Genomic DNA, 18,492 nt, shown 5'->3' with positions numbered 1-18,492 from the left:
TACTTGGACTTCGATGCTATCATCGACCTGAATGATCCTTAAGGAGTGTGGCATACAATATGCTTCGTTGTTACGGTTGTTAGTGGTGGCATAACTACGTGCATCGTCCTAGAGTGCGACAGACAAGGCTCTGCCTACTCATTCATTCGTCTACTTTAATTGCACCGTTCTCTGCCTACTGTTCAACAAATAATTCCACTGAACCACATCTCGGTCTGTTTAGATAGGGTATTACAAACCTTAGGTCTCTAGCACCCACTATTTAGTGTGGATACAAACTCGGGCTACATAGTAATCAGAGTGAAATCACAAAGATCCAGCAAGTTGGTGGCAGCCTTTTTCTGTTTTGTGAATGAATGGCGCATTTCTGTTGATTCGGCTTCATATACAACTATCTTCGAAAATATTTTGCAATCAATCTCCAAGTAGGAAAGCACTACACATCTTGAAAGATTTTCCTTTAGCTATTAGGCTTCAAGACAGATGCTTAGAAAACCAATACGACAGATTTTGACAAAAAGGTATAATTGGCCAATTAAGGTATTTGTCCCGACGCAACTACTAAATCTGCCTACCCTCTTAGGAGTTAAGGCCCAAGATGGTCCTGCTTAATCAGCCGTTACGACCACTTTTTAGGTGGCCCCCAACTCCCTTTTTCCCTTCCTCAGTACATGTTTTTTTATCACCAGGTAGGAGCTCACGTTCTTCCACAAAGGCATCACCCCTAGGGAATCTAGGGTGGTGCGGGTTTCAGGTGGGTTATGCCTATACGGGGTCGTAGATTGTGGGGAAGAGGGTGATTACTTCCATTCCTCCCTGTATCAGTGGAAACGGACATCCCCAGAATGCTCAGTTTCTTATGATGGCTTCTGTTGCAACGCGCAACGTTTGCGCCCCGCCCCGCCTGCGATTCATCGATAACCCATTCGGACGAATCGCAAGCGGAAGGCAAGGGTTGCGCGCTGCATCAGAGGACGTTGTTAGAAACAGCTTTCCGTGGTCGTCCGTTTCAACTGGTACAGGGAGAAATGGAATCACCCTCTTCCCCATAATATACGACCCCGTACAATCATTATTCGGCTAAAACCCTCACCACTCCAGATTCATGGGATGATGCTTTTAAATGCTCTCGTCGTAGAAAAACGGCGTGGAAGACAGCATTGTTTCCCACGAAATCAGTTGTCGTTCAGCGCATCAGACACTAATTACAACGGTAGACCGCTTCAACAACCCCGATATAAGTAATTACCATTACCGGTGAGGTCTCCTCACTAGCCTTTACTTACTTGATTTAATCGGCGGCCTGATGTCATCGCCTGACGCGATTACCCGCATCTTCGCCGAGGTGTGCCGTCCTTGAACATAGCTCTGCCCAAGCTTTTCGATCTTCTGCGAGAGTTTGCACAGAATCAATCCATTCGTCACTGTTCCATATTCTGCAAAACCTTACGTCTAGCCTGAATTGCCTATCCACGCCAAGTGTCCTCAGATCCTCTTTCACCACCCCAGTCCAGAACTTTCTTTTTCGGCTAGGTGGCTTCTTCCAGCTCGAACCCGACGAACTCTTCAGAACTCGTTGGACAAGGCGATCTGCCGGTTTCCTTAATATATGACCAAAGAAGCGAAGACGATTTACTTTAGCCGCTTTCGAAGGCGTTGCGAGATGTTGGTATCTTCCACGTATCATCCGCCGGTAATCCACATCAATTTCTGCGTAAAGATCTTCATTGTGGCATACCCTGGGCCAAAAGTAGCCAAGCAGCTTTCTGAGCAGCTTTCGTTCCGTGCATTCAAGCCTCTCCATAACTGTTGGTGGTGCTGCCTAAGTCTCCGATCCGTACATCGTGATGGGGCGAATTGCGGATAGGTAGACTCGCAGCTTGACTTCGTTGGTGATGGTGGTCGACCACAAGCATTTCGTTAAGGAGGTGACTGTGGGTTTGTTAGCGCATCTTTGCTGAATATCTTTCTTGCAGCTGCCGTTGTTCTTCAGCGTACAGCCCAAGTAACAGAACTCATCAACGAGTTCTATCGGTTGTTCGTCCACCCTGATTCCCGTTCGAGGTCTCGGGGAGATCCACATCTGCTTGCATTTATCAGGGCGTAGACGTAGGCTGCAGCCAGCTTCGATACAAGGTTGACGACATGTTGAAGTTTCGTACTGCTTTCCTCGAATATAACAACATCGTCGGCGTACTCAAGGTCAGTCAAGGGGCACCCTGATGGTGCTAGAATGATATCGGCAGGACACTGATCCTTCGCATAAAGTCGTCGATGGCGAAATTGAACAGGAAGGGTCCTGCCACTGTACCTTGTCTTACTCTAGTTACCACCTGAAACAGTGTTGTACATCCGGCTGGTGATCGAACTGCAGCAGTTGTTCATTGATTCATGTCATCAAGCAAGCGAACGAACTTTCCTGATACTCCATCGGCGCTCAGCGCGTTGAGAAGATGGACTAGGTGAGGAGAGTCAAACGCGGCTTCAAAGTCCAGAAACGCTAATTGCATTGGCTTTAAATTCGATCCAAGCCAGATTTCGATCACTCTCCTGACGATGAACACCTGCTCAATCGTAGATCGACCAGGACGGAAGCCAACTTGCTCGTCGCGTTATTTCTTCACGATGTTTGATGAGTAAGTCCAGGATAATGCGCTCCAATACCTTGTACATAACACGCAGCAAAGAGATTCCTCGATAATTCCTGGGGTCCGTGACGGATAACTTCTTGTGGAGGGGAATTATAATAGCGTGTCTCCACGAATCAGGTATCCTTTCGTCTATCCATATTGAACGGGTGATCTTTGTCATCTCACGGATCCCAGACGGAGGAAGATAATTTAACATTTCTGCGCTAATCCCGTCGTCTCCACCAGATTTTCCATTCTTCATTTTTTGAATACAGACCAGAACCTCCGACTCGGTCGGTGGCCCCTCGTTAACTGCATACGTCAGTCTATGAACGTGTTCGAGTTCAGGAGCTGATGGTGCTAGCCGGTTCAGCAAGGCCTTGAAGTGTTCCTTCCAAATTGGAAGGGTTGCTTCACCGACAGCTACCACATTGGCAGTGTTGAGGACAGGGGAACATCTTTTCATTTTGCCGCTATACTGTTTTAGTAGAGCGTAGGCTTTCCGCGTGTTCCTGTCCTCCCACGCCTTCTCAAACTCCATCGCTCTTGACGTCCACTCGTTATCGCGGTCTTGTTGCAGTTGACGACGCAGCTTCCTTCTAAGACGCTTTTCCTGGTTGAAGTCACCAGCGCTGCGCGCGACAAATACAGAATTGTATGTGAATTGTGTTTCCGCAGATGCAAAGGCAAACTTCTTCCGCGGCAATAGAACTGGGATCGTTTCCCTTGCAGCGTCTAGGATGCACTTTATGAAGGAATCCGCATCGCTAAGCTTCTTCGTAATCCGTACTCCAACATGAATAGACACACGTTGGCGGAATTTTGTTCTGCATTCATCGTCTTTCAGACCTGCCATGTCGATTTTCGATTGAGGAGGTACTCCTCGGTGCCTCTCGTAGAACCGTATCTTGAAGCTGAGAAGAATCGGACGGTGGTCAGAGTCGAACGCGACGTCAAAAACAGCTCTAATTTTTCGGATATCTGACTGAGGAAACTTCCTCGCCAGAACGTAGTCGCGCTGGAGCTTAAGAGTCCTCATCTTCCGCTTGCTCGTCAGGCGTTAAAAGGGTTGACCCCTGCCACGTGAGCTGATGGCGTCGATGATTCCTCTCAAACGTGGAAACTATGACCCGTCTGTTCGCGTAAGTCCATCAGACGGTCATCGTTGTCCGACGTGCGCTCGTTGGATAATACCATTCCCCTAGCACATCGGATTGCTGTTTGAGTCCCTTCTTCGCATTTGCGTCGATTCCGACAATGACCACCTGCTGGTTTAGTATTTTAGAAATCAACGCATTGAGTTAATCATATAAGGCGTCCTTGCGGTTGTCCTCAGCGGTTTGCGTAGGTGTGTGAGCGCTTACGATCTAGAGTTAACGTCCTCTGCGTCCGCAGTCGTACAAAAGCGCATCTAGACGACGTTGAACCGAATTCCTCCACCTGGTTCTTGTAATCAGCCTCACAGCTATCGCGCAGCCACCTACTTTGTTCTCATTAGCGCCGCCACAGTATATGGTGTAATTTTCGATGCTGATGACGTGCCGATCTCTCATGCGTCTCTCTCATCATCTCAAGAGGCACACGGAGATATAGCAGAAGTCTGAATAGAGCGGCTTGTTGGAGTTCACTCGATAGTTTTGGGCAGTCCTGCGTGACGAAACGATTGTTGGCAAAGATTCCATGCTCCCTTCAGGCAGTTGACCTTTCAGGTTATGGGCTTTTCTGGACGACAGCACCTTTTCGCTATGTGTGGGAACCGTTCGCCATATAACAGTGCGGGTTATACAGCTCGTACGTTCCCAATGCGTACACTCGAACGCCTGATTGCGTTTGGTTGAAGCAAGGCCACCACCTTTAGGTAGCAATCAGACTCATATACGCGGTCCCTCACTAGCCTATTGGAATAAAACTAATGAAACGGCTGTTGAGGGGACCGGAGGGTGTACAGGTGTGCACGTTCTAACGTACCTCGTAGGAACTAAAGTGGTACCCACGGCGTTTCCTAGGACGACCGGGGGTAATTGAGCGGCGATAGATTTCGTGTTTTCCGTGATCTATAACCCGAACTCTGGGTTTTCCCTTGGATTTGCGTGCCACGTCAATTTTGAGATACGCTGTCTCTAACTGAGTAGATAGCACACAATCAAATGTCGGCAGAATGTCTCAGTAATCCCACAGTCTCATTTATTAAAGATTACATGATGGTCCTGTCGATACGGCGTTATGACCAGCACTACCGTCAGCCATGTTCACGATGTTTGCTACCTTAAAATTGTCTCATCATAGTACTACACAAACTCCGTCGTTTGGTCAAAACGGCAAGAATCCGTAGAATCTTATCGGCTCACATGGGAATGACTTTCTCGAAGATATCTTTACTGCGGATTAAAGTTGGGTCCTATATCCTTATTCTTATATCTTATTGGGTCTTGGGTCAATCGCTTTAGAACACTTTCTATGGGATCCACAGCAGGCGCATGATGCTCAAATCATCAAATTTGTCGACGATGTTCGGGAAAAGTGCATATTGCGAAAATTGCCGAATTTCTATGGTTACTCATGCTACTTATTTTCCCGTCCTGACTCCTTCTATCTGTTTCGTGATGAACTATAACTTTTGTGAAAAGAAATGAATTGTGAAGAACGCTACGGTTCTGGGCCACGGAATTCGAAAAGCTGCCGAATCGTAAGTCGTGTATCATCATGAATCATCATCGTGGATCATCATGGGAACTATGCCATCGATTGAGCGCTTATTTTTATGAAAATATAAATGTCTGTAATGAAGGCAAATTTTACTCGGTATTTTTTTTCTCAACTCAACAGCTATGTACGATAATATTGTACAAAAGTAAGATGTACTTACTTTACTTCGAGGAAACCCTTGACACGGCAGCTCTATTAAAAACTCAGATTCAGGGCCTCAGGGCCGTCTAGACAGTCGTCACAAGGGGGACTGCTTCGATGATCGTCTTTAGTCCTTATGTGTAGTTCTCCTGCTCCTGTACTGAAGGCGTCTATTGAAGACGAGAAAGACGGCCTTGTATGACAACATAGGACTGGTCGGAATTAGATGACATTTCCCACTCGGTATGTGATTGACGTTGATTCAGTAGAAGACTATCCGAACCGAATATTTTCAGTTTGAAGAATGAGATTATGTTGATCAAGGCAAGGTTTTACAATATGAATTGTCTACGTTCACCATAATTCATCAAGCTTCTACATTTTCGGTAATTAAGAGGAAATCGAGGCATTTTTTCTGTGGTATTTCAGAAAATCGGCAAAAAAATCACATCTTCTACATGGTCACTATTGGCAAGACTGCTCCCACAAGAATCCCGAAGAAATCTAAAGAAACCCACATCTGGATAACTCATTGTTCGCAATGAAACAAACAGGAGGAGATATTTTCTTGGTTGAGCATGGTTCTAAGCTAGGCTAAAAATCCGAAGATTCCAGAAACCCTGTTCTTTTACTGACTTTAGCAGTTCTCATCACTACGCTGAGAAACCTCGGTACCTGCTGCAAGCGAAATAATCTTAGTTGTATAACCAACATAAGCCTTCTATTGTATCGAAACATATTCAAGCAGTCCACTATCCCCTTCTTTTAAAAATGCCTTTGTATGATTGGTACACATGTGTACAGTTTCAGGGTGATCAAAGTCGCATCGCAATATTTCAAGCTGCTGAGGCGTCTCACTTTTATCGACTTGAAGATCACTTTCGATTTAACTGACGGAAACATTCAGCTGCAATGCCTTAGACAACCAAGGTCCTATTTCGTGGCCCATATGTGGTAGATAAGAATGTTTAATGAATTATGGAAGTAGAACTAAATACGTTCACGCTTCGCCATTGGTATTAACATCATAATCGACGTGAACCGGCAGTGTGATACAATCTCAGCCTCAGAATTATTCAGCGGCGTGGTCAATTTGCAAATTGGAATGAAATAACGTAGGATTGGATGTGCTGATGCTAATCAGCACTTATACACTCTGGCTTTCGCCAATTTCGTTCTGAGACATCGCTCATGGCCCGTATCCATCATCTCTTCATCACTGTCCTTTTTACTTTGACCAACGTTTCAGAAACCGAGATGGACTGCGGGCAGGTGAAAAATGCGGCAAATGATGGTTCTACCGGAAGAATAACGCTTTCTTCAGAAGTGAAAAGATCGTTCAGAGTTCTGCTTTATCGAAGATCAAAGGCGCTGCCACAAGCGCCACGGAAAGTAAGATTAGACAAGTCAAATGCGGGACGCGTTTTAACGACAACATTAGAAGGCGACGAAGTTCAGCGGAATACGCAGGAGTGCAGGAGTGCAGCCGACGTTATGGAGAATTTCTTCGTCTAGCTTTTCGATCTTTATGCTTTTGGTGTGCTTCGATCGAAGGGAAGACATTACTGAACCCTTGGACGCGACAGGAATGTAATAATTACTGACGTGCTCTCCAGGAAATCGAATAGCAACTGTGGGCGGGTGACTGATGAAAACGTGCGTATTAACGTTTAGTGTTTTGTGATTTCTTAACATGATCACGGGGAGTGACATCAGATTTGTAACATATTTCCCCCGAATCACGCAATAATATAGGTCTCTCCTTTTATTTTACCATGAGGCCCTGGTATCTGTATACCTACGTAATTTAAGACCACATTACGCTGATGTGTTAATCTATAAAATATACTGAAATACTTACGAATGTAATAGACGCGAAACAGATGATTCGCACGCATTTTGATCCCCGCACATTTTTGAGAAGATATGGTAGAGTCAAGACGACATGAAGCTCGTGATCTCTCGCCAACACCACCAATCGCTGCAGCTCGCATTTAGGCGATTGGGGCGGGCTTCCAGGTATTCTCTTGAACTCAGGTCTTATCTTTTTACCAAAAGTTGCATACGTTTTTCAATCACAGAGTCCATTGATCATCCAATTTGATCGCCTCCTCATTTGTTCTTATAGGTTGAAAAGCGGCGTTCTTTATCGACTTTTGAATGTCTAGTGTAGAATCGGATGCTCCTCTAGTTGCCTGCTCGATTCTCAGCGCTGATTGTTCTTGAGAATTGTTTTGTTCGCTGCTGAAGAGCTAAGTGAACGTTTGCTATATTTTTATTCAGTGAGGACTACGTGCGGATTAGTGGTTGCCGAATTTGTTGACTTGCGCAAAACGCCAAACGTAAAAGCGTTGATATCGAATGAATGAGTCAAATGCGGGATTTGAATGAATGGATGAAGAAAAGAATTGTTATGTCCTTGAATAACCGCATCAATCCTCCTTTCACTTCCTCTGTTTATGGATGTTATGAAAATACGTTAATGTTAACGTTATGAACATACACATAAATAGTGAAAATGGCATTTTACTTCATTATAACAGTCATCTCCGAAATCCTATAAGGAATATGCATTGCAACTTGCATTCTGCGTAAGTTGTGGCGTACTACGCCATTCTTGTCCACACATCCACTCGAACAAGTATTTCATTCCGATTTCGAGAGAAACGGGTTGTTCTCGGATGTTTCTTACCAAGTAACAAGTAGCCCGAACTCGTTCCGGCCCATACGCTGACAAACATTACTCACGGACGTCGCGTAGGTCATCGTCATCGCTGAGCGCCCACCAAAATAGAATTACTGGCCGACAAACATCAGTCTGCACGGCGACACCAGAGGTTTTTGGCGAACATGATTACACACCTCATGATCCTCCACATAAATAGACTGGGAGTACTGGAAGGTGTCTGACTCAGTGGGGCAGTCCACCTCATGTCTTATCACAAGATCTTGGTATTGCACCTTTTCCACTTCATACCTCATTTCTGCAAGTGAAGATTATTATCTCAGTCGTTTTCATTGAGATCTCATCAGAAGTTTATTACTCGAATATATGTGATTACGGTCCTATGGGAAATCTTCTTTATTACGGAAGATCATGTTGGAGCATACGGGTTAAGACAAAATACGAATACGAAAAAAAAATCCTTCAAGAGTTGTCTCAATGTTTAACATTTAAGTATCGAAAGTTGATGCTTTTTCGAAGCAAATACTAAACAGTTTTAAGTCTCTTAGTCTTTTATTTTCGTCGAAGTAACTTTTTTTTTGAGAGCGAGCTGCAAAACTATGTATTTCAAACATCTATGCAGTTGTTTGAAAAGTTATTGACAACTTTTGCATAGAAAATAAGTAAACTGAACGAAATCAGACTAAACTAACAAATCCAAATATCTGTAGGGAACAAGTTTTTTTTTTTAACTGGCACCAACAAAATGTTTACCTCTTCAATTGAAACCCCACATGCACCTCATTAACAGGAAATTTTGCTTGAACTTCGCAAAGCAAATATGTCTTTTTTTTTCTCCATATTTTGCGTGCTGGGATCTCAGGCTATTTTTCTCTTGAGAAAAAGGAATAAATGTAAGATTGACGTATTTTCCCATCTCTTGAAAAAAAGGAATAAATGTAAGATTGACGTATTTTCCCACTATTAGGGATATGAATTGAATCAACGTGATACGATTTTTGATCAAAAACTACTATATAGGTTATATGATCGTTATTGCGGTTACATCTACTGTTTTTGAAGCATGTTTTTCACTAGACATTTAGGTCTAGATCGACTAAGCCCGTTTAACGAGCAGTACGCAGGATTTCAACTATTTGAACGAATAATCGCTTAATCGTCCTAAACTAGCAGTTACCGACAGTATATTTCCTTATTTCTAGAGGTGATCAACGTCGCGACCAAGGGGTCAGCATCGGTAATCACTCTTTTTTTCTCCTCATTCAACTTAAAAACCCTTTGTGTGAGATGAACAAATAAGCATTTCTAGGCTTACTTTGAATGCAATTCCATCGTAAATCCATTCTCCAATCCAGTTCCTTCGCAATTTATATTCAAGGCAAGCAGCATCGTCTACTGTGTTCTTTTTTATCATCTAAAAGTTTATAATCTTATTATTCCAACGTCACTTCATGTAATTTCATAGAATAAAAACTCCCAGTTGAAACTTTCAGAAAATCTTTTAAAGTTTATGCGTTGTTGGGAGCAGGTTTTTTACTTGCTAATATTTAATAAAGACGGGTGCAGCGCAGTGGTAAGAGAGTGTGTGCCTCGATGGGTTGAGTCGACGCTCGAACCGCCGAAAGCAAACCAAGCTTTTTATCCATCCGTTGTCAATAAATTTGTAAGAAGAATTTGTAAGAAGAATAAGAATTTTTGTGAGGATCGATGTTCGCTGCGGGTTTCCGCGCTTTTGGAAGCGATAGCGACTTTCAAGGAACGGTAAGTTAAGTTCGGGTGGCTGCACTCCTCAGAACCACCGTATATCGGATCATTTTTTTAAGAAATACTTTCATGAAAACTGCACAACAGTGTGTACATTGTATTGCATTTTTGCACGAATGCATGTATATGCATACATTTTCTATCAGTGAGACAGATCTTGACCATTTTGCGTTCAGTGATTCAGCCTCCCATTAGTCTTACGTTTTTTTGTTCTAAAACAGATTTTTTTCTGGATTAACGGTTTGTCGACCTCATTTATATAATCGTTCATCTCATAAAATAAATTCGTACAAATACATATGGTCTCTCGAAATGACAGCTCAATTCTCCTGCTTCTGCTTCAAAGATGTTATTTTTTTCTCCAAAATGCAGACTTCATGATAGTTATGAAAATATGGTCGTTTTTCTGATTCCTCCTGCCTGCTGTAACATCCGATAAAGTATGGAAATCGCACAACATCAGTACAAAAAACAGGTTCGGAGGAACCGTCGGCGGTGATATTTGAAAAGGTACTGATAAAAGAAACTTCCTTGTTGCTTGTGATGTAGGAAGAAACTCCCTCCGTTTTTTTGCAGAATTTTCAGCGTACCCTTATTGCTACGTTAGAGTGACTTTTCATCCACGAAATCGTAGGAGATATGTATCTTTTCTGGCCATATGATTCCGATATACCTCACGGCCACTTCTCTGCGGATTAATGATGCATAACCCATATAATTTAAACCATGAGAACAGAAATTTCCTCGGAAATTCGTTTCACGAATCGTGTTAGCTGGCATTCAACTACTCTCCTCGATTGCCTTCACAATATCAAGCCCCTAAATTCGTGATCTTGATTCACGTTTGCAAATCAGAGCTACTAAAGCAAAGACAAAACGTTCTTTTTGTTTCTTTCCCCGATTCGTAGGCATAGGAACTGTGAACTACATTCTATGGCGTTATTGTTCATCCATAATTGTCTTAGTCGTGTTGACGGTCTAAATACCGTAAAATAATGGAATATCTCTTTGCCACTCTTAAAGTATTTCTCCTTAGAGTATTAGTTCTAGTCGTATCTCCATTGTACGATATATTGCTGGAAACTGAAGGGAATTGAATCGTCAAGCGTGAATTTTATATCAGGAATTGAAAGGAGTGCCATGAAAGTACTGTCGTATTTTGGTGCCAGTCTCAATGTGCGGCTAATGCCGGGCTCCAAACGTCTTCTGCTCGCTTCGTTTGCCTTCAGTTATTAATACAAATGTAAGGCAGAAGCACTATTCGTAAGCGTCTGCCGTAGAATTAAAATAATTTTTTTTGAAAGAAACTTATTTCGCTTCTTTTTAAGAGAAATACGCATTGAATGAATATTTCATCATTTTCATGTAATCATTTTGCTATAAGTGTCTAAATATTCTAAACTTAGAGGATAGCAATATTAACAAATGATATATAATTAACAAATAATATATTCATATATAGATGATACATGTTCATACAAAAGTTGTATAATTGTTAACATAATTAGTTTGGAAAGCGGTGCTGTTTTGAAAATGTGGGAATCGCAATGTCACAGCGTTTTCTTGGTGCATTCCATTCCACGACATGGTTCTGCTTCATCCACTTTATCAACCTCACTATTGGCATTAATTTACAGCCGATTACTTATTAATATTAGCGTTGATATTACTTCTAATACTTTACTAATAGTAAACACATAGAAATAAAATTTTATTCCGGATATCATTTCTCGCTTAACTTCCACATATTTCATTATTTCCTAGAGCCATAGCACCAGAAAATTAAAGAGCAACGTTTTGTAATGTTTGCTAACATTTCCATACATATTTTCTTCCGTGATCTCTTCAAGAATGGTGAATTGTGCTCAAAATGTGAATGGTGGCCAGGGTACCGTTCATACTTTTAGACATACTTCATCACTTCAAATGATTACAAAAGAACTTGAACAGAACAAAAATAAAAGCGGGATAGTTACACGGAATCTTTGGTAATTTAGGAACTCAAGTAAATATCAATAGTTCGAGAAACCAGTGTTACCATGCATAAAATGCATTTTTTCTTCGCAATTGCGTTCTCACGTGTATTCTGCTGTAGTGTTACCAGCAGGTCTTGCCCTACATATAGCAGGTATCAGCGTGAAAAGTGAAGTGATGCGGTGTCAGTGGCTACCGAATTCCTAAACTTTTATGCTCAATGTACACTAATCAACAAATCCGTCGGACACAACACATAGAAACGTTTTGCACTTTTGTTTTTGTTTTTTGCGATGTGTTGTTTCTGCAGCTCTCATGAGTGCTCTATTCTTGCTCTTCAAAGTAATACGCTCGGTTTTCCACGTCGAGTTACTCTTTTATTATCTGAAACTCTCGATCCTATCGTCCCGAGAGAGTCAAATTGGAGGGTCGTCAGTTTATTTCTTGACTTCCCTCCCAAAATTTCGCCGCTGTGAAAGAGCAGAATTAAAAAGGGAAAAAATCCAGAGCGGTATATGAAGCTGCTTCAAATCTTCATCGAAAATGAGTAAAACGATTGATATTATTTTCTTTGTGGGAGGTGCCAAAATACCTCAAAAGGAGGCAAATCTAAATGCTTAATTTTAAAGAGCAGATAAAAACTTTTGAAGATAATCTCGAAACATACATAAATCTCTTGCTGAAATTCCCAAGAAATGGGATTTTCCGGCACTTCTTCCCCAAACTAATAGTTCTCGTAGGAAGAAAACAAAACATTCTGTATCCTCTCCTTAAGTGTTGAGAACTAAACATGCTAGTGGTAACCGTTTCCCTTGTGCTTTATTATCTCTTCGATCTGTGTTCCTAATCTGAACAGTTTCAGATGGCACCAGTTCCAGTAACTACAGACTCCGCCCCGTTCGCCTTCACTCCTCCGCCAGTAGTGGTCATGTTTGCGGTGATCCCTTTCGTCTACATTGGATATCGAATCTGCAGGTACTTTGTTCAAGGGATTCGTAAAGCCCGAAGACTTTAGCTTGTTTTTCTCTCCATCCCTCCTACCTTACCTTCCCTCCTCCTCATCCTTTCTGTGTCCTTCTCCCTCTCCGCGTGCTAAAGCACGGCACCGAACGGATTTTCGGGTTTCTAGGACAGTGTTTGCGCTGCTTCACTCGATTTTCATCTACTTGGTGGCTCCTTTGTTCTATTCTCCTGATCTCTCTCGATATGTGAATCGTTGGACAGGTTAGTAGCCATTTCATGGTAACTTTTCTTTATTCGGAACAATCAGTTTCGCAGGGAATCCCTCTTTCCTTCAGTTGTTACTGGTGGAACAGATGGCATTGGTAAGGCTTATACTATTGAGCTGGCCAAGCGTGGTCTAAGAAAATTCGTTCTGATTGGAAGGAATCAAACAAAGCTGAGCGACGTTAAGACACTTTTAGGTGAGGAGCTTCATTTTTTAAACAGGCCACACATTTGTAACTGAATTTTCTGGCTGTATGCTCGCACGGGAGTTACTCCAGAGATCTAATGTGAAAGTGCGTCACACAATTATCGAAAGAGAAATTTGAGCAATGTCTTTGCCTCTTTTTTTTGACCATCTGTTATCTTCGCAAACTGGTTTTGTAGCTCTCGTACACAGTAAGTACAAAGTCAAAAGTAAGTACAAAGTAGAAAATATGATTGCAACGTTAGATGGAGAATAACCGAAATCGGATGGGTTTCGGATCTGTTCGTTATTTTTAGTTTCCCAACCGAAAACAAAATAATTCCTAGAAAGAAAATGTTGTCTATTGTAAAGAAAAACATGCTTTCTAAATGTCTTTTATCGCAAAGAAATCACATTTGTTGATGGAACTAACGAATTAGGTGAATTAGAATCAAAAACAAGGACTAGAGTTTCTGTGGATAACAAAATACTTCCTACTCATCCAGAAAGGATCCAATGTGAAGGAAATTAGATCTCCGCTTTTGTTTGTTAGCTATTTTTGAGCTTTCAGAAGTTTTTCTTATTGAAAGTGAAACTGTAAGGACTAGATAACTTCTGAAGTTAAGAAAAAAGAATAGAAGAAAAGAAAACGGGGGTATAGCAAGATCACTGAAGAAAGAAGCGTTGTGATACATTATATTTCAGAGAGGAATTAGAATAAAAAATCCGAAAAAGGGGATGATTTTCATTATATTTCTCTTCTTACCGAGTCCTCTCCTAGACATCGGATGCTTTTGTGAAAGTGAAGTGTATTTTAACTCCGATTTATCTTACATTATCCTAAAGTTCCTTAACCGGGTATAAAGCGCTCATAAAGTCTCTCACAATCACATTTTTGTTTTTTTTTTCTTTCCTAGGATTGATAGAGGAATGAAAAGGCGCAAAACGGTTCATTTGAAACACTAATAAGATAAAGCGTGTTGTTAGACCATTTACCTACCCCAACAATTATACTTTACTATGGTTCTGCTCTTAAATCACTCAAATCAGCATTCCAATCACTGAATAGACATTTAAACGGAATATAATTAAAATGACAACAGCTATAAATTGTCACTCGATCCATCAAGCACATTGTCCTTGGATTTTCCTTAAATCATGTTAGCATATATTGTTTTGTAACGTCTCTACGGTTACCACCGCTCTGTTGTTTCAGAGCTCTCTTTCGGTTGCCGCGTGAAAACCTATCTGTTCGACTTTGCGAAGGACGATTTCGAACAACTACGTTCGTACGTATGTGATATTGACGTCGGCTTTGTGGTAAATAGTGTCGGCGTAGGCCGTGAACACTTGGAAAGATACGGAGATAACCCAGAAGCTGACCGGCAAATCCTAAAGATTAATGGACTAGGATCTGCAGAGGTTAGCAACAAAAAAAGTATTCAGTGATACGTTAAAGATAAGAATTAGAGAAGTTAGAGATGAAGCTTCTTTTTCCAGTTTCTATCGATGGTTCTTCCGGCTATGGAGAAAGCAGGAGGTGGTCAAATTGTTGTGCTCTCATCCTCACAAGGATATCGTCCTATTCCGTTGCTAGCTGCGTATTCGGCTTCTAAGGTCCATCTTTAGTGTATTTATCAACTCTTGTCGTCTTTTCTTTTCACTTCTCATCGAGCTCTCTTAGAGCTTTTTTCATAAGGAAAATTATACACTGCATTCCATAGGATGTATGTACTTCTTTCGGTGCGTAGGTAGAACAGGATGTGAATGCTGCCTTAGAAATTCGAATACTTCTGACACGTAGGAATTGCAAATTCATTCGTGCACTTAGTACTCCCTTGACGAACAACAAGCGAAAGAAGCAACTTTGTGGCTGAGGTCAGCTGTAAAAAGGCCACCTTTGATACGTTGTGATTCGGGCACTGCCGCGTGGACAGGTTAAAGGACAAACTGGGGACTATCGATGCTCCTCTTAATCTTTCCACTTTTTGCTTTCAGGCTGTGATGTCCTTCTTGTGCGAGGCTATCGATCGAGAATACAAAACAATTTCCGTACAATGCCTTACTCCAGCACTTATCGCTACGAAGATGGTCTACTACACTGTAGGTGGTTTTTCAGAGGATGCGTAGCGAAATCACGTGGGGAATGTTGTTGCGTTCTTAACGGAGATGCATAAACAAGTGGAGCAGATTACCATCTTTTGGAACGTGACGTGAAAACATGTCGTACCGAAAGATACACATCTACTGAACACCTTTGTCTTATGTTCAGTCGATGTATGGAAAGATTCTTATCTTTCCAGAAGGATTGTTTCTAATGGAAGTTTTAGTACTAGAGAGTAGTAGACACCGTGGTGTTGCTCTTTCGTCAAATTGAAGCAAAATAATTTTCAGTTTATTATTTATGAACTATTGAGAGAGGTTATTAAGAAAATTGTTTTTATTAGCAGTTAATGATGAAATGACCCTCATTATCAACGGTGTTTTCTAACCCGATGGAAACTTTTCAACTCTTTATCCATAGAATAAGAATAGTTCTTGTATTTAAAGAAATCGATATGAAAATTGACAGGTGTAAAAACAAAATTACATTCTGACCCAAGTAATGGTTTTTTGACATGTAAAACTTATAGAATATTTGAAGGTTGGGGAAGAAACGCCCAGTTTGGGGTAGCTGTACACTAATACATCAAATCGTGTCGAGGTGTTGTTGAATACGCTTTTTATAGAAAGGCTCGCTGTTTGTGGTCACGCCCGAAGAATTTGCAAGACAAGCGGTAGGCACGATCGGTTTGACAAAGAAAACCAGCGGATGCTTCAATCATGAGATCCAGGTTTGCATAATTGGTCTTCAAGTCGAATCTCCCGTGTCGGATTTTTTCCATGGGTAAATGAGGTCCGGGACGTATTCGGCTTCACAGGCATCAGTTTATCCGACCGAGTTCACCTTTTGCACTTTTTGAAGAAACAAAACTTCATATATTTGATTACTGTTAGAGGTAGTCGATAGAGGAACTTTTCGCATCGCTGCGAATAGTAATGAAGTCCGCTTTCATTTTGAGTCTGATTCCGCTACTGCTCACGCATATGCAAAGAATTATTTTGTAGGGTAAGCTGAGCCTTCTGATTCCTGGATTTGCATGGCACGTTCCGTGTCTTTTTCCCATTCTTCCACACAGCGTCCCTAATTCTTCAATGAAAAGAAAAAACATCAAAAGATTGCTCCGAATGCCACATTTAAGCCACAAATCCTTTCAAATAAAAAGAAAAGTCTCATTTTCAGATGCTTCTCAGGCACATTTTCCCATGGGCTGTGCTGAAATATCTAATTATGCCCATCTACTATTATCACAGACGACGCATGGAAAAAATCAACGCTTCCATACCGAGACAAAAAGCGCAGACGAGCGTGCGCTCCTCCGCCAAGGCGTAACCGTGGTTAGTTCGCTAAGGACTGGATAACTGCATTATCTACTGGCATGAACCCAGCTCAGTTGAATCCTATCCTTCGATACGGGTCATACAAGCGTTTAGACTTCAGACTTCTTTTTTTGTACTCAATGCTTGTTTGGTATGCTAATTTGTTCTATTTTTGAATAAACAATCGAGGTGTGTTCTTAGTGGAATGTTCACAAGTGGTGAAGTTTATTAGGGTAAGAAAGAATCTGCTATTATTCAGCAAAAGTTCGACAGAGCTTTCAAACCCTGAGAACACACAGCACAATTGTTGAGATACATAAGTTAGATTTTGTTCTAGGTATTCTCGGCTTGCTTGGCTTTATTGTTGAAATTTCACAGAAAATTACGCTCAGGCGTTTTTCTAGGAACAAAAATATGTCATTTTTAGCCATGAAAATTAAGTTAAATCACACACTACAAGAAGCTACCACATGAATTTAACGCAACTTAATGAGATGAGAGAGCAACACTTCGTTGTCCGTTCTTCCATGTAGTCCTCCCGTAATTAATACCTGCAGTAAACCTTGAAGTTAAAGCAACTCCAATATAGAAGAAAACGCCAAAAGAAAACGAAAGTCTCAACGAAAAACACCAGTTCCTTATTCTTCTAACATTACCCACATTTGTATTAGGTTGATGCAAAAATAATGGCCGTTTTTTGTATAAATCATATCATTGAACGTGAAGGTTGAAAGTTTCCTTTCAGTTATTATTATTATTATTGCCTTTGTATTTTTGCACCAATCTAAGAAATCCACGAAGATTATATGATCTTGTGAAACGCTTTGATGACCAGTCAAGTGTTAGTCATAGAAGCCATTCAGGTGATCAAGAATGCGCGACAACGACCTTGCAAACCACTTGAGGACTTAAACTCCGCGTCCTGCTTTGTTCCCTGTCATTCTTGAGCAGACATCAAACAACAGTAGGAAAACAGCTTAGAAAAGGACCACCTTAGGAAGCAGGATCTAGGGATTACTTTTGCTCCGAAATATGCTACTTCACTTCATCGAATGTTCGCAACGTTAAAGGCATCACCCCACGAATCTGAGATGATGCAGATTTTAGGTGGAGTATTCGTATAAGGGATGGGAGACTATGGAGAGGTAGGTGATTCGGTCCATTTCTTCCCAATTGCTGTAAAAAACGGCCCGGAAGATGCGGCGCCGCACAAGGCTGGCGCGCTCCAGTCGAACTCCCTGTAGAAAATAGTGCGCCAGAACGCCTGAAGCCGTATCTTCCGGGCCGTTTTTTACGGCAATTAGGAAGAAATGGACGGAATCACCCCCTCTCCGTAGTCTCCCATCCCGTACACGAATACTCGACCTGAAATCCGTACCACCTCAGATTCGTGGAGTGATGCCTTTAAATTTTGTTTTCTCGAAGGCAACTCAGCTTTTCCAAATCTCTCGCACAACTTTGAAAGTTTCTAGAGGTTCTAAGGTTCTAGTTTTAGAAAATTGTGCTTTTTTATGTGCCACTGAAGTGTTTCTGCATGTGGTGTGTGTTGTTATACATTGCACGGGTTACCTGAAACGAGAAAGGCGAAGAAAATGGGCGGCAGAAATCAAAATCAATTTTCAGATCCCGCAAGTTTCTTGGTCGGCAGGTTTTAGGTTCTTAATTGATTAAGAGAAGGATATTTCTTGCAAAGGCGTAAGGCGTCGAATAGCAGTTTGAAAGCTATATTCTTCCGATTGAAATTGTGCTTGACCTTAACG

General features: G+C 41.6%; 4 protein-coding genes across 6 annotated transcripts; 1 reads left to right on the top strand and 3 right to left on the bottom strand.

The window, feature by feature from the left end:
• Window positions 1-1,309: 1,309 nt before the first annotated feature.
• Window positions 1,310-1,804, bottom strand: RB195_019462 (uncharacterized protein; the record flags this gene model as incomplete). The annotated part of the gene is made up of 1 exon (XM_064187310.1): window positions 1,310-1,804. The coding sequence occupies one exon, from the start codon at window positions 1,802-1,804 to the stop codon at window positions 1,310-1,312; it is 495 nt and encodes a 164-aa protein (XP_064043191.1).
• Window positions 1,805-1,822: 18 nt separating this feature from the next.
• RB195_019461 (uncharacterized protein) lies at window positions 1,823-2,083 on the bottom strand (the record flags this gene model as incomplete). The annotated part of the gene is made up of 1 exon (XM_064187309.1): window positions 1,823-2,083. One exon carries the CDS (start codon window positions 2,081-2,083, stop codon window positions 1,823-1,825), a length of 261 nt encoding a protein of 86 aa, XP_064043190.1.
• Window positions 2,084-2,568: 485 nt separating this feature from the next.
• RB195_019460 (uncharacterized protein) lies at window positions 2,569-3,669 on the bottom strand (the record flags this gene model as incomplete). Its single annotated transcript, XM_064187308.1, has 1 exon — window positions 2,569-3,669. One exon carries the CDS (start codon window positions 3,667-3,669, stop codon window positions 2,569-2,571), a length of 1,101 nt encoding a protein of 366 aa, XP_064043189.1.
• A 3,065-nt stretch (window positions 3,670-6,734) lies between these two features.
• Window positions 6,735-16,745, top strand: RB195_019459 (uncharacterized protein; the record flags this gene model as incomplete). Of its 3 annotated transcripts, none has more annotated exons than XM_064187307.1 (11): window positions 6,735-6,771; window positions 9,366-9,400; window positions 9,473-9,541; window positions 12,764-12,876; window positions 13,031-13,125; window positions 13,200-13,325; window positions 14,529-14,734; window positions 14,813-14,929; window positions 15,311-15,415; window positions 16,042-16,146; window positions 16,596-16,745. In XM_064187307.1, the coding sequence occupies 11 exons, from the start codon at window positions 6,735-6,737 to the stop codon at window positions 16,743-16,745; spliced, it is 1,158 nt and encodes a 385-aa protein (XP_064043187.1). The 3 variants fall into 3 exon arrangements, with proteins under 3 accessions (XP_064043187.1, XP_064043188.1, XP_013297012.2); XM_064187306.1 differs by lacking the exon at window positions 6,735-6,771 and adding an exon at window positions 9,227-9,279 and having other exon boundaries at window positions 9,366-9,390; XM_013441558.2 differs by lacking the exons at window positions 6,735-6,771; window positions 9,366-9,400; window positions 9,473-9,541 and adding an exon at window positions 9,871-9,924.
• Window positions 16,746-18,492: the final 1,747 nt, after the last annotated feature.

This window comes from Necator americanus, chromosome II (assembly GCF_031761385.1).
Source record: "Necator americanus strain Aroian chromosome II, whole genome shotgun sequence".
Classification (NCBI taxonomy): Eukaryota; Metazoa; Nematoda; class Chromadorea; order Rhabditida; family Ancylostomatidae; genus Necator; species Necator americanus.
Note: the sequence above shows the minus strand (reverse complement) of the source record. Positions and strands in the feature narration are given on the sequence as shown.